At 46.4% G+C, this 22,402-nt stretch overlaps 1 protein-coding gene across 7 annotated transcripts in view; it reads right to left on the reverse strand.

The window, feature by feature from the left end:
• SIL1 (SIL1 nucleotide exchange factor) overlaps positions 1 to 22,402 on the reverse strand; it is a 372,411-nt gene that overhangs the window by 192,194 nt on the left and 157,815 nt on the right. For all 7 annotated transcript variants that reach the window (XM_056124475.1, XM_056124477.1, XM_056124476.1 and 4 more), the window contains one exon: positions 15,909 to 16,044. In XM_056124475.1, the coding sequence (XP_055980450.1) occupies positions 15,909 to 16,044 (136 nt within the window). The remainder of the gene's footprint in view (positions 1 to 15,908; positions 16,045 to 22,402) is intronic.

Consider the following 22,402-nt stretch of genomic DNA (forward strand, 5'->3'; position numbering starts at 1 on the left):
CTTTCTTATACAAACCCTGTGATTAGCATAACAGAGATGGCCATGTTAGTCATGTAAAAAGCACATGCACTTTTTCTGAGCCCAAGAAGGGCGAGCAAAGTGCCTGCTTTGTAGCAGAGCCAGGCACTTAAAACAGGAAAGAAAATAAATTACTGCATAGCTGGGTTTGAACTTATTTTTCTTTCTTCTGGATGATCAAACAGCGAGCAAGAGCATGGGGGTAGGCATCACAATATACAAACATATTGCCATAGTGATTGGTGCTTAGATAGAAGGATCAAACAGGCAGACTTTCATTTATATTCCAAGGAGAGAGACAAGTGCCCAGCTCCCTGGGCCCTGCCGAGTCCTCATGCAGTGCCACAGCAGGATCAGCCCCGGTGTGTGCCTGCATTGTTAGGGGCCTAGAGCAAATGTGGATGGCCAAGAGGGGCAGGCTGTGGTCCTCTGGAAGAAGCCCCCCCCCCCCGCACAACCCCCACGTGACATGGGAAGTGAGACTGAGTCACATCATACAGGATCTACTGCAAATGGCTCTACTCTAAGTCAGTTCCTCTTTTATCTAAGGATCCCTTGAACATTTACTTGGTGTAATTTTTTTAAAAATTAAGTTGACTTACAGGAAAATTGCAGAAGTAGTGTGCCCACACACTCAGCTAGGTTTCCCTGATCATAGCATCCTAATACATAATCACGAATAGAGGCCAAAATGAAGAGAGACTAATAGGTAAAATAGTAATAACTCAACTGTAGACTCACTAGGGGTTGCAGAAGTTTTCCCTCTAATACCTACCTTTCTCTTCCAAAATCTGAGGAGCCCACAATGCATTTAGTGGTCAAATCTCCCCAGATTCATCCCATTGCCAATAGCGCCTCAGTTTTGCTTTGTCTTTCTGGACACAGACATACTGGAAGAGCATCATGTTTTTAATTGCACCTCCACTTGGGTTTGTCTAATGTCCACTCATGTTTCTGACAACAGAAATCAAAGCAGCTGTTACTATGCACCTGACGTTGTAGGAAACATGCCGTGCTCACCTCACTGGCTCCCTAAAACAGCCCTTTCAAGTAGGTTATTATGATTATTCCTACTTATCACAGAATGTTTTGTTAGGTGGAACTGTGTGACTTACTCAAGATGATGCAGCTGTGCAGGCAGAATGCAGTGTGAGCCCAGATCCACAGGCTCTGATGCTCTCTGCTCCCATCCCACCACTACAAGCAAGTGCCTGAAAACAGCCAGGCCTCACCCCTGCAGCTGCCCCTCTCCAAAGGACTTTCAAAAGAAAGGAAATCCTAAACCTGGGGCTTTCTCTGAGGCAGACAAACTCTCTCACATTAATTTCCAAGTTCTTCCCACACAACCAGAAATTTCTTTCTCTCGACCAGCAGCACCTTCCTCACCTAAGGCCACAGATGTCCTTGTTCTCCAGAGCTCTCTTCCCCCTGGCTGAGTGAGGGGGAATAGGTATGATTAGCTCCAGAAAACTTTTTTTCCAAGGGCCATTTGGATAATAGAGACATACTGCAGTAACAGGAGGAAAAAGCAAAAAAAATCCTCCAGGATTACTTCTTTTCTACACCATGCCCAGAAACGTCCACTGATGGGCTACACAAGCTGGCAGCTTTTCAGAACAGGCTTTGAGAGAGAGAGGCAAACCACCTTCATGTAGCACATTGGGGGTGTGTCAAGGGACAGGGCTGAGGGAGACAGGCTGGGAAGGACTCCAGTGGCACTCCGGGATTTGTTTTTAATGCTTATGACTTCAGATCACTCAGCTCCGCAGACTTGATTTTCCCCAAATCCCCTCTCTGGCAATGCTAATGTGTTTTTCCTCTCGCTCTGAATGATCAGCGAAATACATGGCTGGAGGATTGGCTTGGAAGTCATTTCTTTGATGCTGGCAGAATTGAGAAACTATTTCCCCAGCTACACACCCCTACATCTCTCCATCCCTGCCACCTGCCACTCAGCTGCAGGTAGAGGTAGTTACAGCAAAGCAGGAAAGGAGGCAGAAAGGGAAGGAGGAAGCTAGAAGTGCTGAAACATTAACAAAAAACCACAAACACACACACACACACACATGCACACTCTCTTTCTCTCTCTCTCTCTCTCTCCCTCCCTCTCTCTCTCACACACACACAAAGAAAAGAGAGAGACAAAACATTTTGTTCAAATTGAGTCACTACAGAACCGAGACTTACACTGACATGCATTAAGCAAGGAGCTTAGGTGACACCAGCAAAGAAGTGAGAGAATCAGCCTTCCTTTGACTTGTCATCCTCTTTCCTCACCCTTCAGCTCCTGGGGTGTATTCACAATCCCACCACTACCGTGGACTACTGTCAATCAAACAGTTAAAATCTGGCAATTCCTGTTACTGCCAGCTTGGTCTAAGAACCAGTTCCCGAACTACTTCGGGAAATAAAAGAGGACACGAGGAAATGGAAAAATATCCCCTGTTCATGGATGGGGAGAATCAACATTGTCAAAATGGCAATACTTCCCAAGGCACTGTACAAATTCAATGCAATCCCTATAAGGATACCCACGACATTCTTCAAAGAAATGGAGCAAACACTCCTGAAATTTATATGGAACAATAAGCCCCCACGAATAGCTAAAGCAATTCTTGGGAAAAAGAAAATGGGAGGAATCAACCTACCTAACTTCAAGCTCTACTACAAAGCAGTAATAATCAAAACAGCATGGTACTGGAACAAAAGCAGAGCTGCAGACCAATGGAATAGAGTTGAATATACTGACATCTCCTCCCAAACATATAATCATCTAATCTTCGATAAGGGGGCAAGAAAAGTGAAATGGAGCAGGGAAAGCCTCTTTAATAAATTGTGCTGGCAAAACTGGACGGCTACATGCAAAAAAGTGGGCTCAGATCTCTGCCTAACGCCATGCACAAAAGTAAGATCGAAATGGATTTATGACCTCAACATCAGACCAGAATCCATAATGTTTATTGAAGACAAAGTTGGCAAAACTCTCCACGATATTGAAGTTAGTGGTGTCTTCAAAGACGTCACGCCACTGGCCGAGCAAGTGAAAACAGAGATAGACAAATGGGACTATCTTAAACTAAGAAGCTTCTGCACCTCAAAAGAAACAGTGACCAAAATACAAAGACAGCCTACAGAATGGGAAAGAATATTCACCAAATACACATCCGACAAGGGGTTGATTTCAAGGATATACAAGGTACTGGTTAAACTACACAAGAAGAAATCACCCAACCCCATCAAAAAATGGGGCGAGGAAATGAATAGAAACTTTCGCAAAGAAGAAATCCGAATGGCAAAAAGGCACATGAGAAAATGCTCTACATCACTAATCATCAGAGAGATGCAGATCAAAACAACAATGAGATATCATTTCACACCACAGAGACTGGCCCACATCCACAAGAACAAAAGCAACAGGTGCTGGCGCGGATGTGGCGAGAAAGGGACCCTCCTTCACTGCTGGTGGGAATGCCGGCTGGTCCAACCCTTTTGGAAAACAGTATGGACGATTCTCAAAAAACTAGAATTCGATCTCCCATTTGACCCAGCTATAGCACTCCTGGGAATATATCCCAGAGAGGCAAAAATGTATAGTCGAAGTGACATCTGCAATTGTTTGTTCATTGCAGCACTCTTTACAATAGCCAGAATCTGGAAAAAACCTGAGTGCCCAAGAACAGATGACTGGTTAAAGAAGCTTTGGTACATTTACACAATGGAGTACTATGTAGCTGTTAGAAAAGATGAAGTTATGAAATTTACATACAAGTGGTACTACATGGAAAGTATCATGTTAAGCGAAATGAGTCAGAAAGAGCGGGATAGACACAGAAAGATTGCATTCATCTGGGGAACATAAAGCAACAAAACGGGAGACTAACACCCAGGAAGGGCTCAGATTAGTACCAGGAATTTAGCTCCATGACTTGAAGGCCAGCCACATGTGCTAGGTGAGAAGGAAGCTCAGATAGAGAAGAGAGCACCAAATAAAGGGTGTTGTGAAGACCCTCCCAGGGTGGGAGAGACATGCTAAAAGTGGTCTATAGACCAAACATGACTGCCACTCAATGCCTCTCTGGCAAAACACAGTACCCAAAAGAAGAGAGAGAGAACAGGGAGGAATGCCCTGCCACAGCGGCAGGGTGGGACGGGGGGGTGGGGGGGAGGGTGGGGGGTGGGAGGGATGCTAGGACCCGTGGTGGGGGAGGATGGGCACTGGTGGAGGGATGGGTACTTGATCATTGTATAACTGAAACCCAAGCACAAAAATTTATTAGTCTATAAGTGTACTTCATGGTGTTTCACTAATAAAAAAAAATGATAAAAAAAAAAAAAAGAACCAGTTCCTTCCCTTTGAAATCTACAATTCTGTACCTAACTCCAAAGTACCCTCAGCTGGTTATTTTGATCAAATACTAGAAGTAAAGATGCTAATGGCCTTTAAGAAACAATTTCTCCAGTCTCTTGGCCATCGGCAGTGCAAGCTAGCCCAGTGGGAATGTAGAGCCAGCTAATATCACTCAAATCATACTGTACACAGAACTATACCACTGTACTTTAGCAAAGTCTGTGTCTTCCCCTTTGGCCCCCAAGATCTAACCAAGGAAACTAAAATGGTGCCCCTTGAATAATTCTGCATCCTCTTGAAGAAATCTCCCCACAAAGTCAATGCCCTCCAAAATTCACATTATTCTGTTTTCACAAAGATCTCAAATAGTACTGCTTTTAAGCAATGATCCTTTCATCTCAATACCTTGATTCTACAGAATCTCCTCCATCCTTTGTCCAAAAACCTGACTTGGAAAAACTAAGATGACAGAACAGAAATGAACAAGATGATTTTTATCCAACATTTAAATGCTACTGGAGAGGGGATAAGGGTAGCTGCATTTTTTCCTAAGTAAATAAATCTTTACAAAGTACACTACATCGCTATTCCATAAAAACTCACCTCTGCCCAGATAAACTAATTGTGGCCGCACATAATCAAATCTGAAAACTTAATCCAAATAAATGGTTCTCTCCTTTCAAACAGATGCATTAGAAAAGCCAGAAAGACTACTCTTATACTTAAGGAAATTAAAATACAACTCAACCTTTGTTTGATAGTTTGAGTATATCATGGGAAATAAAGCAAGATCATAGCAAAACCCAATGTGAACAGGAATGCAATCAGCTGATTATAACAAAAGGCTCTCATGCCTCACCCCTTTCACCCCCACCCCACCCTATCCCCAAAATCAGCTTCCTTCGGATTATTTTCCAGCCTGCTTAGAAAATAAGTGGCTGGTAGTACCCCATCCCATTTTGATCTTGGGCATTCCGTGGAACCCCAAGAAGGCTTGATGTTGCCAGTCTTCATAAAAAGAAATACCCAGAAGGTTCTGGTAAAACTCTCTAGTTCACCCCATCAGCCAAAGGCCTCCCTTGCCAACCCCAAAGACATCCAACTATCCCCTCTGATCTGCCTGCCTAACCCTCCTCACTCTCCAGCTCTTGCATGCTCATCAAGCCACAGTCCAGGGCCACCAGACCTACTAGTTCTTGCCCACCAAAAAAAATAGATGTCAGGTGTCAGCCAGTCCCTTCCTGTTGCAGAACAACACTTGTTCTGTGTGTTCTGGCTACCTAAGCATGTTCTGGCCTCTTGGCTGTCTAAGCATGTTCCTGGAGTGGTTCTTCCTAACCTCTCCATTCCAGAATAAATTTCAGAGACCTCCTCTTCCAGAACCCTCTGCTTGGCTCAGAAAACCAAAGGCATCTAAATGAAGGCTTCCTCAATTTCCACTACATCTTGTTTTCTGGTTTCCAATGCTCCTCACATTCATGATTTCCCATTTGTCACCGCCAACAATTTTGCCTCAGTGACCTCATTTCTGGGGATTTTTTTAAACTGTAGTTTAGGCAACATGGTAACAGTAGTGCGAATAATTATGGTTCCAATGTACAAAGTTATTACACATTCACCACTACCAACGTGCCCAAGACACTTCACAATGTCCTTGTTATTTTTCTCTGGGATTTTAAATGTCTCTGTCAACATGGACTTCTTTCCCTCTGTCTTCCAACAAACACCAAAAAAATCTCTCCACTTGGCTTCAGTGGTCCTGCTTTAGAGAAGTCTCTAGACCGCTCCTCTGTCCTCACAGTTACATTTGGGTGGGAAGCAGGGATATCCCCTACATCATAAGTGCAGACAGACAAGGGACAAGGGGTTTTCCTATAACCTAATTACAGAGAGACACTGTGGGGGGGGTCATCCTACATCCTAAGTATATAAAGACATAAGTGTAGACAGACATTGGAGAAGGTGCTCCTACATCCCAAGAACAGACAGACATAGGGGAGTCTTCCTATATCCTAAGTGTAGACATGCATGGTGTGGGAGGTCCCTCCTACATCCTAAGTGCAGACAGACAGCTGGTGGGGGGGGGGCAGAGGGAGGGGAGAGGGTTCCTCCTTGATCCTAAGTACAGACAGACAGGCCTCTGCCCATGCCCGCCATGGTCACTCCAGCACTGAGCACTATACCTGGTACATTAAAGGAGTAAGATGAACATTAAAGATAATAGGAACTAAGTATACATTTTAGTTTTCTTCTTCCACTGATTCTCAAAATCAGCAGTCTTTATCATCTTTCTCTATTTCCTCACCTCCTGGGAGAAGCCAGTCTCCTTCACACCCAGAGCTCACACGTTTGTTTCCAAATGTTCACATCTGCTACCTTACCGGTTCTTCTCTGACGGAGGATACGGCCTCTACCACCCAAGCTTGCCCCTGACATGTCCACCTCATGTCCACCTCTCCAGCCGAGGAACTCAAGCTGTCCCTCTCAGCTGTTCTGTGCATGCCATTTCCCTTCACTCAAGCTTCTTGGCTGTCCAAGTCTCAACCTTTCCAATGATTGTCTCCCCTTAAGATGGTCATCAGTTCCTACCTCAACTCTGTGATCTAACTGAAAACACTATCGGTTCCAGAAGGCAGCCTCTCATTCCAGCTGCAGGCAGTCCTTGAAAGTTGTTCTCAGTTCTTTCAATTCCAACCTTGGAGAAAGCCTAGATGGTCACAGCCAGCAGAGTGAGGCCAATACTGGAGAACAAGAGAAATCAGGGCTACTGAGATTCCCTAAACTAAAGCCAAGATCTGGCATGAGGGGTAGAACTGGTTGGGGCTGCCAGTTTCCCATTATCCCTAACTCCAGTCTAAGTTATTCCTTTCAGCATTTCTGAGAGCTGAAGCCAGGCACTCAGCTAAGTACTCTTTATTAAAGCTCCTAGAGAACAGGTGGAAAGAAGCAGACGAAGGGGAGGATAAGGGGCATGAATGAACATTAAGCGTACAAATGCTTGTTAGAAAGCAGACAGCCGACAGCTGCTCTTCATCACCACTCAAGTCCACAGATTGTAAACTGGACCTGGCCTGCCCCATCCAGAAAAGGAAGGCCAAAGGATGGCAAAGTGCTGTAGAGTCAGTGCTAGTACTAGTCTCAGAGGCACCTTGGCCTTGGCAGTGACTACCCTGGACATCAAGGGCCTCCTCCTCACAGCGCTCCACCTGCTGCCGAAGGGCCATGGCCAGGCCTCCTCAAGAGGAGAGTCTTCAGATGGGAAATGAGCCCTCTCCCCTCCCCTCCCCTCTTTCTCTCTCTCTCTCTCTCTCTCTCTCTCTCTCAAGAAACACCTGGACTTTGTCTGGAGCCTTCAGGACCTTCATATTTTCCAGCCCTCATCCTTTTCTCTCCAAGCCCAGGGCATTTGAAGACTCACAAATTGCTCCTACAGGCCTAAGAGGTATGATATCCTGTGGTTCACTTGACAAATACACATTACCAAGGAGCAAAGAAGACCCAAGTAGAGAATGGGTTCTGGTTTATTTTATTCTAGTTTAGGTCTGCATGGTTACAAAAGTGTTAATGCTCATGATATTAATGGACTTAATCAGGACATCACCACCAAAGTACCCAATACCCTCTACCACTGTCCTTATGCTACTTCTTCTTCCCACCCCTCACCCCTCACCCCCTGCCATTCCCTTCCCCTCATTACTCAGCAATCTGAGTTTCATAATCCAAGGCCAAGGGCGTGTCACCATTGGATACTGTCTATTCCCTTTAGGGATTCTGTTAATGTTCTGTTTCTCTTTATACCGCAGATGAGTAAGATTACCCAGTACTTGGAGTTCTCCCTCTGCAAAATGGAGAATGTTTAACAAAAGTTTGGGAGGTGGTAATAACTGGGGGAGAAAAACTTGAAGAGGCAGGATAGGAAAAAATGATGTTCTCCAGAAATCCCCAAAAGCCTTAGAAGTGGCAACGTAAGGTGCTGAACAGGAGGCAGTACCAAATCGAAGCTCTGCTGAACAGTCTCCCTGAAAAGTGAGGGGAGACAGCAACACGTATTCGAGAGAAGATTTCCCAAACTTCCACACAAACCATGCCAGAGCAAAAACTGTCTGATGGTCCCAGCTGGCTACTCCCTCAGGCCTCCTCTCAAAGGCTGCGGGAAAGGTTCTACTCTCTGGCCATAGGCACTTGGGGATAAACTGCCTCTTATCCACTTGGTTAGTCATGCTGGGGCCTCACAGTAAGTTCTGACAGACTCAGTTCACACTCCTCCAGATGTCCAAAAGGAAGAGTTCACCAGGTCAGAGAAGGGAGGGTCACCTGTTGACCACCACAAAGATGAAGAGGACTCAGAAGGCACTAAGGCTTTGGTCCTTAGTTTTCCCATGACTGCAGACTGTAGTATTTAACAACAAAATAAAAAAATAAAAACATTTGTTCTTTGTCCCTATTCTTGCACAGGGTTCTTAAAGCTCTTAGAATTTTTAAGCCATAGGAATATCCATTATCACTCCTGTGTTTAGCTAAATGAGCTGCCTTTAGGATGGGTGCTGTTCATCAGTAAGAGCAAATCATAATTAAAGGGTGGAACTTTTATATTTTGGAGCCAAAACTCCCTAGTGGTACATAGGGGCTACTCCCAACATGGTGTTGAGGCGTCACTCTTGGTGGTGCCCAGGGATCACAAAGAGTTGGGGATCAAACCCAAGTCCCCAGGCATCCTGCATTCAAAGGATGTGTTCAGTCTTTTAAGCACAGTCACAGGCCCAAAGGGTGGAACTTTTAACTCTGTCCTCTAATATCCAGGGAGGGGAAGAGGCCAATGATTTTTTAAAAAATTTTTATTAGTGAAACACCATGAGGTACAGTTATAGACTTACAAATTTTTGTGCTTGGGTTTCAGTTATACAATGATCAAACACCCACCCCTCCACCAGTGCCCATTCTCCACTACCACTGATCCCAGCATCCCTCCCACCCCCTATCCTCCCCATCCCACCCTGCCTCTGTGGCAGGGCATTCCCTTTTGTTCTCTCTCTCCTTTTGGGTGCTGTGGTTTGCAAAAGAGGCATTGAGTGGCAATCATGTTCGGTTTATAGTCTATTCTCAGCATGCATCTCCCATCCTGGGAGGATGCTCCCAACACCCTTTATTTGGTTCTCCCTTCTCTATCTGAGCTGCCTTTTCTCCTACCGAGTGCAGCTGGGAAGGCTAGTGATTTTATCCATTCAGCAAAAGCCAATAATTAATTAATGGTGCTTAGATAATGAATGAGATCTTCATAAATGCGAGGTTCCAGGCAAGAGAGATATTACATCAGGTGAGGTGATTGCCCTTGCATGTAGCTGACCCTGGTTCAGTCCCAAGCACTCCCTACAATCCTCTGAGCATCACCAGGAGTGATCCCAGAGCACTGAGCCAGAAGTAAGACCTGTGCACAACCAGGGATGGCTCAAAAATCTCCCCCTCAAAAAAGATGAAATTCAGACAGCTTTTAGGTTGAAAAACACATCAAAGTGCTTAGCGGGTGATAATCCCAAAATGGGCATGACGCACTGTGTTTTCCCGTAATCCCCTAACCTCTTCCCTACCTCCCCACTCCATACCTCTTCCCTATACCCCATACCTTGTTAAGCATACTTTCCATTTGACTACTGATGAGTTGTATCCTTTACAATAAACATGGCAAGCATACATGTTTTCTCAATTTCTGTAAGCTGTTTAGGAAAAGTCTTGAACTTGAGAAAGGTGTCGTGGGCAACTCCAAAGTAGAGCTGGTCAATGAGAAGTCTCGGTAGCCTGGGACTTGTGAGTGGTATCTAAGACAGAAGCAATGAAACTGAGGCCTCCGACTCTTGGAGCCACTTCACCCCATGAAGACAGTACCAGAACTGCATGGAATTGCTGGAGCCCAGGCAGTGCTGGAGAAGTAGAGGAGCTAGTCCCTTCCAAGCTCCAAGGGGCCAGAGGCCTCTGGGAAACAAGTGTGCAGAGAGCGAAGTCAGGCACTCCTTCAGACAGCTGTCTGGGGCCTGCAGGGAATCAGTCTCCCCAGTCCTTGGAACAGAGTAGTTGGTCTACTATAAATGAGGTTTTTAAAATTCAATTCCCTCCTATTGCTCATGCAGATCTGAAATGATCTGACCAGATGGCCGGGGCTCTATAATTCTTGGATTGCTCTCATCAGTTGTTGATGATTGGGATTTTTTTCCCCTTTTTTTTTCCCACCCCCCTCACATGAACGTGCTCCCGCCCTGGCTTCCTGCATATTCCCATCAAGAGGGCCTTTTGGCTTCTGTCAATATTTCAGAGCTCTCACAGCCACCTGGAAGTCAGCTCAGGTCAATCGGGAGGCCTTGCTCTGAACTGCCCTGAGCCCACCAGGAGCCAAGGTTCAAGGCTAATGGAGGACTTCGCCCATGCTGTCACCTCACCCCCACCTCTCCTTCAGGGCCTCCAGCAAAGGGAAGCAAAAAATTGTTTTTTGCCTTTTAAATGACAACTGCAGCTCCTTAGTGAATATTTCCTATGTGGCAGGCTTCATGTGAAATATTTCATATATGTTAATTTTATTTCCGTCTCACACCATCTCTGTGAAATATTTTCCTCCCTATATTCCGATAAGGAATCTCAGAGATTCTAAGCAGCTTCACCAAGGACATACAGCTTAAAAAGAGAACCAAGGTGTGTGCGTGGCGGGGAATGGGGGAGCTCTGGGGGTGCAGGGGGCAGGTGGGTTAGGGGAAACATGTGCTGGTCATGTTTTCTGTGTCTGTATCATTTGTAAAACACTAAGGCCTGGAGGAGACAGGGGTCACATTCTATTTCTACCCAGAGAGATAGTGTGAGAGTATGGTGAAGTGAGTGCTCAGGCTTAGATATAAATTCTGGTTCCACCACCTGCTGGTCATTTGACCAAGTCGTTTATTTAAACTCAGCTTTGTCTATAAAAATGAGGAAGCTGTAGTCCCTGAACTAGAAGAAAGACAAGCTCAGCCAGTGCTCAATTAAACACAAGCTATTGCCTGTATCTCTGGCCACCAGCACAGCACCTGGCACAGAAGGGGAGCTCAGAAAATACCCCATGCAGAGAACCCACTATATCTGACTGAGACCAGCTTTCTAAAATAAGCACAATGGCATGAATTCCTGGGGTTCAGGGGTCCTTAGACCCAGGAAAAACTCCTGAGTTCATTGCCCAGAACCCACAGGACCTGCCAACAAACAGCTTTCCTCTGCTTGCTTGTGAACAGCTGATGCTGAATCTACACTCGAATGCTTGCTGTGCCTCTGTGAGGTGAGACATATCCCAAAATAAACCAGCAGAAAGAGAGGCAGGAAAATCACTTCCAGGAACAAGTGGCTGGCAAGGAGGAGGCTGACAGTAATAACAGAGAGAGACAGACTTCAGGAGAGTGACCAACTGCTCGGGGGCCAAGAGGCCGACACCCAAATCCCACCTGGGCTGCTAGAAAGGTCCATCAAGACTGGGGTTGGTCCCCCTATTCCGAGGAGTCTGCAAATTAAGCCCAGTCACAGCTTCCTGCTCTCCCCTCTTTGAGGTCTCAAAGATCGCAGGGCTGAAGCTGTCCCTTCAAAAACCAAAGGCAAAGGGCTGGTAGGGTGTTCTTCTTGCACACAGTCAACCTGGGTTCAATCCCTGGCATCCCATATGGTCCCCCAAGCCCGGAGTGATTCCTAAGTGCAGAGCAAGGAATGATGCCTGAGGAACCCCTAAGCACTGCCACATGTGACCCCAAAACAAACAAACAAACAAAAACACCAGAAAAATAAAATGAAACCAGAGGCAACAGAGGAATTGCAGTGGGGTCAGGACTGAATTCACAAACTAGCCATCCTGCCATTTTCCTGAGTGTCCCCTGAAGAGATTCCTCCCTCCTCTGATGCTGTGTCAGAACATGCTCTGCTAATCCCCTCCAGCTCTCTCATGAAAAATCCGGTAGAGAACTTGACAGAGTCCATCTGCAGAACTGCACACGTGAAACATGTTATAAAGTAATGTTTCTTCAACCAAAAACAAAAATGAATAAATAATATACTAGTCTTTGTGAAGAGAATATTTATGACCACAGAAGTTCCTCCTCATGCCCAGTTCCTCCCTATTCTAAGGTACACTCTCTGGAACATCGTCCCAATATAAAATCCACAAATTATAAAGCTGGCACAAATGGAGAATTTTCCACTTAAAAATCAGCATTTGGAATGTGGTGAATTAATTATTCTCTGATTGAAGGGAAGTGCCAGATACTTACACAGACCACTGAGATGTCAATTTCCTACCAATGTCCTATATGCCCAGAAAACCTTTTTCAAAAGACACACAGAAACCCCCAATCCTATTCAGGGACCTGAGAAAGTCTTGTCTGCCCATCCATCTGATGCCACAGCGCCAGGCTCTGAATCACCCCTAGATCAGACCCTGAGGACAGAACCCTCCTCACCTTCCCTCGCCCCTCCCGGTCCGGCTTTGGAGACCAAGACTCCTGGGCTTGAGCAGGCACACTGGAGTCCGAGCTGCTGAACTGTGGGGCCTGAGTGTCTGCATACAACACCACAACCCAGCCCCTGGGGCACCTTCGAGGAAATTTAGGGAGAAGACCTTGCAAGAGGCTTGGTGAAACAGGAGGCAGGGAAGGTGATTCACATAGGCATAGGGCTCAGTGTGAGATTAGAGTTGCTGTCTGGCCCCCTGGAAGGTGCTGCCCTTGTCACATGCTATGGCTCTCCCTCCTCAAGGACACAACAGGGCTCTCCCATTGAGCCATCAGCAGAGGGCTGGCTTAGGGCTCAGGGGTCAGAACTTGCAAAGTTGTTAAAGCAAAGAGATGGAGCCACAGGACATCAGTCTCCAACAGGTTCAGCAACTTGCCTGGTTAGAGTGGTGAAAGCTCATAAACACATAAAACCAGAGAAGACAGTCTACATCTGCCACTCCCCATCCCCAAGTGCCTCCTTGGGTTTCAGTCCTCAGAGATCAGCAAGGTTCAGTTCTCAGAGGAGATGGGAGAAGGAAGTCAGACGTCAGATCCACTGAACCCAGTACTTCTGTTCCTCAAACTTCCCTCAGCCCAACTGTATTGGCTCCAACTTGGCATCCTTGGTCCATCATCACTCTTCAGACACAGAAACTACCTGCAAGCAAGCCCAACAGGAGTAATACTGCTACCTGAAAGTGGCTGGCACAGCAAATACTGCCTATGCCATCATCGCAGTGCCAGGGCAGTGAGGACATAATGATGGGTTTGGGCAAGGAGGTCATGAAACTACACCCTGACACTGCCAGGGCTCACCATTTACCATGTAATAGAGCAGAGCACAAATAGCCTACATCTGAGAGAACAGGCCCAAGTGGCACCACAGAGGGCCCCAGCCAAGGACAGCTGGGACGAGACGGAAAAGATGGAGGAAGGAGGTCCAGACTCTGGGCTCAGTGACACAGGTCAATGTACCTAAGCAATTTGAACTTCAATTTTTTTTTATCTAAAAATAAAGGTAGTAATAGCTCCTATTTGGGCCAGGAGATAGTATACTGCTTAAGTCACATGCCTAGCATGCATCAAACCCAGGTTCAATTCCCAGCACTGAATGGTGCCCCAAACATCACCATGTGCAACACTGGAGATGCCTAAACACCACAGTTGTTTTTTTTGTTTTTGTTTTTGTTTTATTTTTAAATAATGTAGGAGTACTGCTATTTGTTCAGCCATTGATTAAGCTATTTGAATTGGGCATGAACCCCACATTACTTTTTTATTTTACTGTATCACTGTGAGATAGAGTTACAAAGTTTTCATGTTTGAGATTCAGCCATACAATGATGGAACACCCATTACTCCACCAGTGCACATTTTCCACCACCAATGTCCCAAGTATTCCCCCCCAACACACACACACACACACACACACACACACACACACACATACACACACACACACACACATCGCAGGCCTCACCCTTTCTCTACGGCAGATAATTTTCCCAATACTCTCTCTCTCTAATTTTGGGCATTAATTTTGCTCGAATTTTCCCACCACCATTCAAGCCTATCTGCCAGAGGCAGACTCTAGATAATATATTTTCCATAGCTCATTTTGAATATCAAGAGAGCTCACACAGCCACAATTGTAAATGTAAATTTCTAGATTGTAAATGGTTGGGTTCCAGAGACATCTCTGTATGACACTAATTCATTTTGGGATACAATTGGAAGTCTCTGGGCCAGGGCTGTTGGTGTGCTAAGATGGCATCTGGAGGCAAACTGTGGGCTTGACAGCCAGTCTTCTGAGCGGGCAGTGACCCGGGGAGGGACAGCCTGTGTCCTCTGCCACCATGCAGTCTGGAGATTTAGTCTTGAACCCGCATACCTGGGCTTTGCTTGTGAAAGCTCTTGGTGAGCACCACAGTTGTGACCCTGAAGATCCCCTCACCACCAGAGTGGCCCAGGTATCTCTGGTACTTCAGAGTTAGAGAGTAGTACAATACATTATGCAATAAATCAGTGGCCCACGGGCCCCAGAACCTCCTAAGCAACACCTGGGATGCCCCTCCCCAGAAGTAGTTATAACAGTTCTGTTACTATGACGACTACTCACAAAGAGCACCCAATCCAGTACCCAAATAAGACAAACATTCCATAACCGCTGGCTATTCCCCACAGTTACTGGAACCCCTGGGGTCAGCCTTCTGATAAGGTGAGAAAGCTGTTCCTTCTGAGGAGACTGAATCTAAAAACCAGACCACACCCAGCCCTGCCTCTTGGCACAAAGTTCTTGAGCAGCAGAATACGCCTGCCCCGCACCGATGCTCAGGACTCTCCCATGAACAATATTTCAGCAGCACTGAGCCGAGCAGCAGAGCCCAAAATAGCATTTGCAGAGCAAGGCACATGTCACTGTCTCTCCTGTGCCTCAGAAGTGCAAGGAAAGAAAGTTTTCAATTACTCGCTCAGAAAGCTCGGCCACCCACCACCTGCCTGCCTTCTGGGGCACTTGGATCGGCAACCACTGCTCTGCTGGAAAACACAGGCCCTGAGCACTGCAGGGCAGCCACTGTACTGTCCACAAACATAAACACACACACTGTCAGGCCACACACCGACACAGACACACACACACTCCCCAACATAGACACACACACCATCACATGCACACACACAAGCCCCAACACTGACACAGACACACACACACCATTACAGACACACACAAGCCCCAACACTGATACAGACATACACACACCATTACAGACACACATACAAACCCCAATACTGACAAAGACACCACACACACCCCAACATAGACACACACACACATCCCAACACAAACATACACACAAACCCCAACACTGATACAGACACACACACATAGACAAAGACAAACACACACTGACAGACACACTAGCACATATACCACAAACACACACACACACACACACACCCCACACCACACAGATACCCCAGAAGACCAGAAGTGACTGTTCCTGCTACCACAAAGGTCACATGTTTCACAGGGACAAGGCTGATCTAGGTACCTGGCTGAAGGACCTGCCACTCATGGGTAGGGTGAAACACCTCCAGGATCTCAGGCTGCAGCTCTTCCTCCACTTTCGTATCCTTTTTCTCTGATTCTTCAGTGACGCTCTTCTCTGGGTTGGTTAGCGCAAACCCCTTCAAAAAAGAGAAAACACACACCTGAGCCACCCCAGCAAAGACACCAAGGACAAAGGACAGGCCTGAGGGGCTTCTGTTCACTTCCAGGACTATCTCCCTTCCCAGCGTAGTCAGGAGCTTTCCAGAGGTTTCCTGCACAACCAGTCTGAGTGAGGTGAGGGTGGTCAATGAACACTGCCACACATCTATGTGCACATAAGGAAAAGGCCCAAAAACTCCACACTGACTAGAGGGGGGCAAGGGAGAGCAGTGAGCCAAAGGCAACAGTAAGAGGCTGTATTCTGTGTTACTTACTGGTGTTTAAAACTCAGACCTGTTGGGACCAGGGATGTGGCTCAGGGGTGGAGCACAGGCGTCCTATGTACGAGGCCCCAAGTTCAGTCCCAGGCACACATACACAAACAGAAAAGAAAACCTGCACTTATTACATCTGAAATTAAAAATCAAAGATATTTAACAAAGGAAAAATGTATCTGAATGGGAGAGTAAGGCCTTAAATGACCAATACAGGTATACAGGGGCCAGAGTGATAGTACAGCAGGTAAGACACTTGCCTTGCACACAGTCAATCAGCTTTGATTCCTGGATCCTGATATGGTTCCCCAAGCCTAACAGGGAGAAATCCCCGAGCACAGAGTCAGAAATAAGCCCTAAGCACTACCACTGGGTGTGACCCAAAAATCAAAACACAGACAAAGGCTGGCAGCTGAGCCCTGAGAGATTGTTACACAGTCAGCAGAGCACAGTCAGGGCAGGAGAAAAGCCCCCACAGTGACTATGAGGCATAAATGATCCTCTGGACACCTTCCAGTCCCTGAAAGGGAAGTCCTGCTGGGCTGAGGAAGATTCTCAGGTTGGAAATCTTCCTCCCTCTTCCTCAAATCTTCCTTCCACCCAGTGAGAGCATGGAGGATTAATGAGATGGTGTCTATGAAGCACTTTGAGCTCAGAAGGCAGAGATGCAAGATAAATATGAAGTATTATTCATTCTGCTCCTTCCCAGCCTCCCATCTTTCCTGTCCCATTTTTAAACGTATTCTTGCATAAAAGCAGTAAGGCCTCAGGAAGTTGGAAAGAAGATTCCAGAGATCTGGGAAATGACACAAGAGTGGGGGGTTAAGAGGAAACCCACTCTAGGGGTACACAGGGCTTCAGTCCTCCAACCATTCTCTCACTTCCCAATTCTTCCCTAGTAATAGTTAGACACGTTTGTAGATTCTTCTTGTGAGCCCAAATTTCAGCTGGGAAATTTACATAGATCTCATTTTCCTTTCCCTACAATTTTACTACAGCATGGGAGGCAAAGCTGAATCTCTCCAGCAGTGCCCCAACTCCAGAGAAAAGCCCCCACCTGCCTGGTCCCTGCCTCGGGTGGTCTGATCTTTAATTGACTGTCAGAGGAAAGGTTAAGGTATTGATGAGGATGCAACGCCCCTCCAAGGAATTATACATTCTAACAAGAAATAAAGACATGAAATTCATGCAGGAGAATTTCAGATCTTGTTAAGGGTCTTGTTAAGGAAAATGTTTAGGATAAGAAGGCCTCAGAGACTGGAGCAATAGTATACAGAGGGTAGAGCATTAGCTGACATGTGGTCAACCAGAGTTCAAATCCCAGCATCCTGGGAGTCCCCTGAGTACTGCCAGAAAAAATTCCTGAGTGCAAAGGCAGGAGTAACCCCTGAGCACTACTGCATGTACCCCCACCCTTCTCTTAAAATAAAAAAAATCAGTCCTCAAATCATGTCATGAGTAATGAGAGGGACCAAATGTAGCATGGTCATTACGAGCTCAGGCTCTACATCACAGAACACAATGTCTGGGTTCAGTTTCTTGTGACTCTGGAAAAGATACTTAACTTTCCAAACTTCCATTTCAACGTGCTTATAATGGAATAATAAGAATACTGGCTCAAATTAGATAAGTTTCTTTCTTTTTTTTTTGTAGGAGTACTCCTATTTATTCAGTCACTGATTAGCTGATTGAATTGGGCATGAACTTTACCTTAATTTTTTTAAATTTCATTTATTTTTTTTCTTTTCATATTTATTTATTGAATCACTGTGGGGAAAGTTACTAAGCTTTCAGGTTTAAGCCTCGGTCATACAATGATCAAACACCTTTCCCTTCACCAGTACTCATTTTTCACCACCAAAAACCCCAGTATACCCCCCCTCCCACTCCTCCAAATGCCTGTGAGGCAGATGATTTCTACTTAACTCTTCTCTATATTGATTACATTCATTGTTTCGGCAAAAGATGCACCATTATTATTTAGAATTTCCCCCCAAACAATCAGAATTGATGAAAAGGCATTGTGAAATATTTTGTTTTCTATAGCTGGTTATGAGAATCATATAATGTCACGCGGCCACGATTTTGGATTTCTGCAAAGAGCCAGATAATTACGAGATTGGTTTCTGTGTGTCTAGTGTTATGGCCATGCTGGAGAGCCACTCGTGGGGGGTAACACGTGACCTCGGTAGGCCGTGAAGGACGTGCTGGTACCGCCCCCCCTTCCCATGAGACTGCAATTCCCCCGTCACCGCTGGCTCATACCTGGCTTTCCAGTACACTCTGAGGTGGCGGCCACCTTGCTGCCAGGTGGGGGTGGGGGAAAAGGCAGAAGGGAGCAACACCCTTTCCCTCCTCGGGAGGCATGGCGCCACAGTTTGATGCATGGTCCATTCACTTTTCTTCTGCAAGCTGCTGGGCTCTGGACTAAGTCCTTTTGCCTCTGGAGCCATGGCCGTGCCAGAGAGCCGCTTGTGGGGGTCAACTCATGACCTGGGTAAGGTGTGAGGGACAAACCGGTACAGCCCCCCTTCCCATGAGACTGCAGTTGCCCCGTCACCGCCAGCTCATACCTGGCTTTCCAATAAGCTCTGAGCCGGCAGCCACCTTGTATGCAGTCCAGATGCATTTCTGCCAAAAGCTGCTGGGTTTCAAGATTTGTTTCTGAGTCTCTGGTATCATGGCTATTAATCAGCTTAATCAGGAGCCAGAGAGGTCATTTGTAGGCGGCAACTTGGGGTCTCGTTGGGATGGGGAGAGTCGGCTCCACCCCCATGTGGTGAGGCCCCGTGTGTCTTGTCACTGCAGGCCCAAACCTGACTGTCCAGTGACCTCTGGAGGATGGTATTCACCAGGCCGCCAGGGGGAACAGGCCAACGCACGAAACCTATTCCCACCTGGAGTGGTCCAGCACCAGTAACCTACTGCAGGAACAGGATGCATTTCTGCCAAAAGTCTTTGGATTCTGAGATTCGTTTCTGAGTCTCTGGGATCATGGCCATTAAGCAGTTTGATCAGGAACCAGAGAGGCCATGCTTCCAATTATATAGCTGAGCCAAAGGTGGTTTGTGAGTGTGTCTCCCACATACCGAACTTTTGGCTGTTTACTTTCTTGGTAAACTTTGCCCCAAGTTTTTGGGGTCTGGCCAAAGGCACAGCAGCAATTTTGGGGTATCTGAAAGTCTGACGTTGCCATCAGGCTGCTGATGCACTCACCTCACAGGTACAGATTGACCTGCTGGCGGCACCATACCCCCTAGATGTGTTTCTTAACACACAAGGGCATCATTGTTCAGTGGTTGTGGTCATCTATGGGCCAGGGCCCCTCTACCTTCTCCCACACCTAAACCTTGGGGTGTGCACAATAGGAGTTCAAATGAAAATTTTACCAGAATGTGTCTGAGACTGACAGACTGGCAGGGTACATCCGATGCCACAATTCTTGCCAGTTATCATGTTTCTCTGCTTTCCACTCACTTCCATGCCTGGCTCAGGCTTAGTATGCAATTACTGGCCAAAGAAATAAAAAAGCAACATCTTCCCACAAGCTGGTCTGTGCCATGGTCAAGGATGCCTCAGACTTCAGCAAGGCAAAAGTAGCCACATGTGCTAGAAGCCATGAGTCCCACACTCCAGACCTGTACCTGGAACCCATGTGCTCTATTACGCAGCTTAAGGGTCAGCTTCTCCACAAGCACCCCACACTAGAAGGTAGGACCAGGAGAACATCAATCAAATTGATCTTTGAGATGTGGGGTGACAAAACCTCCTGCGGCTAGGCAGGGATGGATGTGAATGAGTATAGGGGAGCAGGTGTAGAGCCACGGGGAGCAGAATCTTGTGGAGTCAGATCCCTCCTGCCATGACTAAGGGGCACAGCTGCCATGCTGCTGTGAGAAACTCAACTTGAAAGGAAGACAGAAATCCACATTTTTATGCCAAATGTTCTTATTTTTAGAACACTAAGAGGTCTAAAGTGATGGTCTCTGAACTGCAACCCTAGACTTAGTGTACAGCTGTAGCCAGGCAACTTCTGGCAGGTGGGCCACGAGCAAGCCACCAAACTCTCCACCCTAAAAGGAAGCAGAAAGAGGTTAAGGTATGGTGAGGTGAATAGGACAGAAAGCTCTTTACAACTAAGCAAGACTAGTACTCATTCTGATGACTGGATGCTGGGAATGGCTCCTACTCTAGGTTTCTTTCAGAGTTAAAAGAGGAGGTTCATGGGAACTGGGATCCTCACCCCGTATCACCCTGTTTCTGGCAACTCAGCAGTCACGCCCATAAGCCACCTCTGGCTGGCCAGATAATCTCATCATAGGCCACCATCCAGATCACATGTTCTTTTCTCCCAGAAGGGAGCACAACACAACACTCGCCATAACCATGCCGCCGGACCCTGTGTCAGGCTGTTTCATTCAGGGTGCCCCAAAGAGGGGTGGGTGAGACCCCTCCCTACCCCAAGGGACCCAGCCCCAGCAGCTGAAAACCTCTAAACTCAACCACTGCCATGTTCACAGCTGCTCTCCACACGCTCAGGCCGAGCCTCACCCACAAGTGAACCTATTCTTGGACCACATGGCCACAATTGCAGTAGTGCGATTCTTCATACCACACACCACCCATACTCCAAGAGTACTGCACCACATTGATGGGGTTCAAACTAGGAGGCAACCAATCTTAGAGCAAAATATATTTTTACAGATATATATACATATAAGCATATATACACATATATATTTATATAAGCACCCAAGGCTCAGCCTTTAAAAACATGTTGGTAATCTCTTACAGAAGGTCTTAATGGCCCACTGGTGAAATACAACAATCTTCACACTCTTTGCTCTATGAAAACTTTTTTGTAGCATTTTCTGCAGTTTTCATAACAAACAATACAAAATCTATCATTTTGGTTCTGCTTTGGGACAGGGGTTGAGGTTTGGGATGGAAACATCCGAAATATGGTGGTGGGAAGGTGTAATGGTGGTAGAATTGGTGTTTGGATATTAAATGTAATCAAATATTGTGAACTCACTTTTAAAAATCAATGAACAATGGGAGGACAGTGCTACTGTGCTACAGTGCTACTTTATAATTTTTTTTTTTAAATTTTAAAAAAGAGAGGAGGTTCAGGGGCCCAAAGTGATAGCATGGTGGGCAGGGTATTTGTCTTGCACATGGCTGACCTGGGTTCAATTCCCAGCATCCCATATAGTCCCCTGAACTCACCAAGTGTAATCCTTGTGATCAGAGTCACTGCTGGAAGTGGCCCTCACCCCCCCCCCCCCCCGCAAAAAAAAAGAAAAGAAAAGAGTTTCCGGAAGAAAGACTAGAGGTTGATGAAATACTGAGCCCATAATTCAGGTCTCAGAAGACGAAACAATTTTATTTTAAATTTTTATTAGTGAAATACCATGAGGTACAGTTGTAGACTTACAAATTTTTGTGCCTGGGTTTCAATTATACAATGATCAAGTACCCATCCCTCCTCCAGTGCCATTCTCCACCACCACTGATCCCAGTATCCCTCCCACTCCCCATCCCCACAATCCTGTCGAAAATGTTTTTGGTGTTCTGCCTGGTTTTTGCTTTTGTTTCCTCAAGATATTACCTTAAACCAGATATCTTTTTCACTTGTCATTGATTGGGGAGAGAGGGGTTATCTTCACATCTGGCAGCTCTTAGGGGCACTCCTGATTCAATACTTAGGGACTATGTAGTGCCAGAGATCAAACCAGGAGCATGGCCTCTCTGGTTCCTGATCGAACTGCTGAATGGCCATAATCCCAGAGACTCAGAAACAAATCTTGAAATCCAACAGCTTTTGGCAGAAATGTGTCCAGTACCTACAATAGGTTATCAGCGCTGGGCCACCCCAGGTGGGAATAGGTTTCGTGCCTTGGCCTGTTCCCCCTGGTGGTCCACTGGCCGCCATCCTCCAAAGGCCACTGGACAGTCAGATTTGGGCCTGCAGCGACAAGACACACGGGGCCTCATGGGATGGGGGTGGAGCTGGCCCTTTCCTCCCCACCCCAACAAGACCCCGAGGCGTCGCCCACAA

Source organism: Sorex fumeus, unplaced genomic scaffold (genome assembly GCF_029834395.1).
Source record: "Sorex fumeus unplaced genomic scaffold, SorFum_2.1 ptg000051l, whole genome shotgun sequence".
In the NCBI taxonomy this organism is placed as follows: domain Eukaryota; kingdom Metazoa; phylum Chordata; class Mammalia; order Eulipotyphla; family Soricidae; genus Sorex; species Sorex fumeus.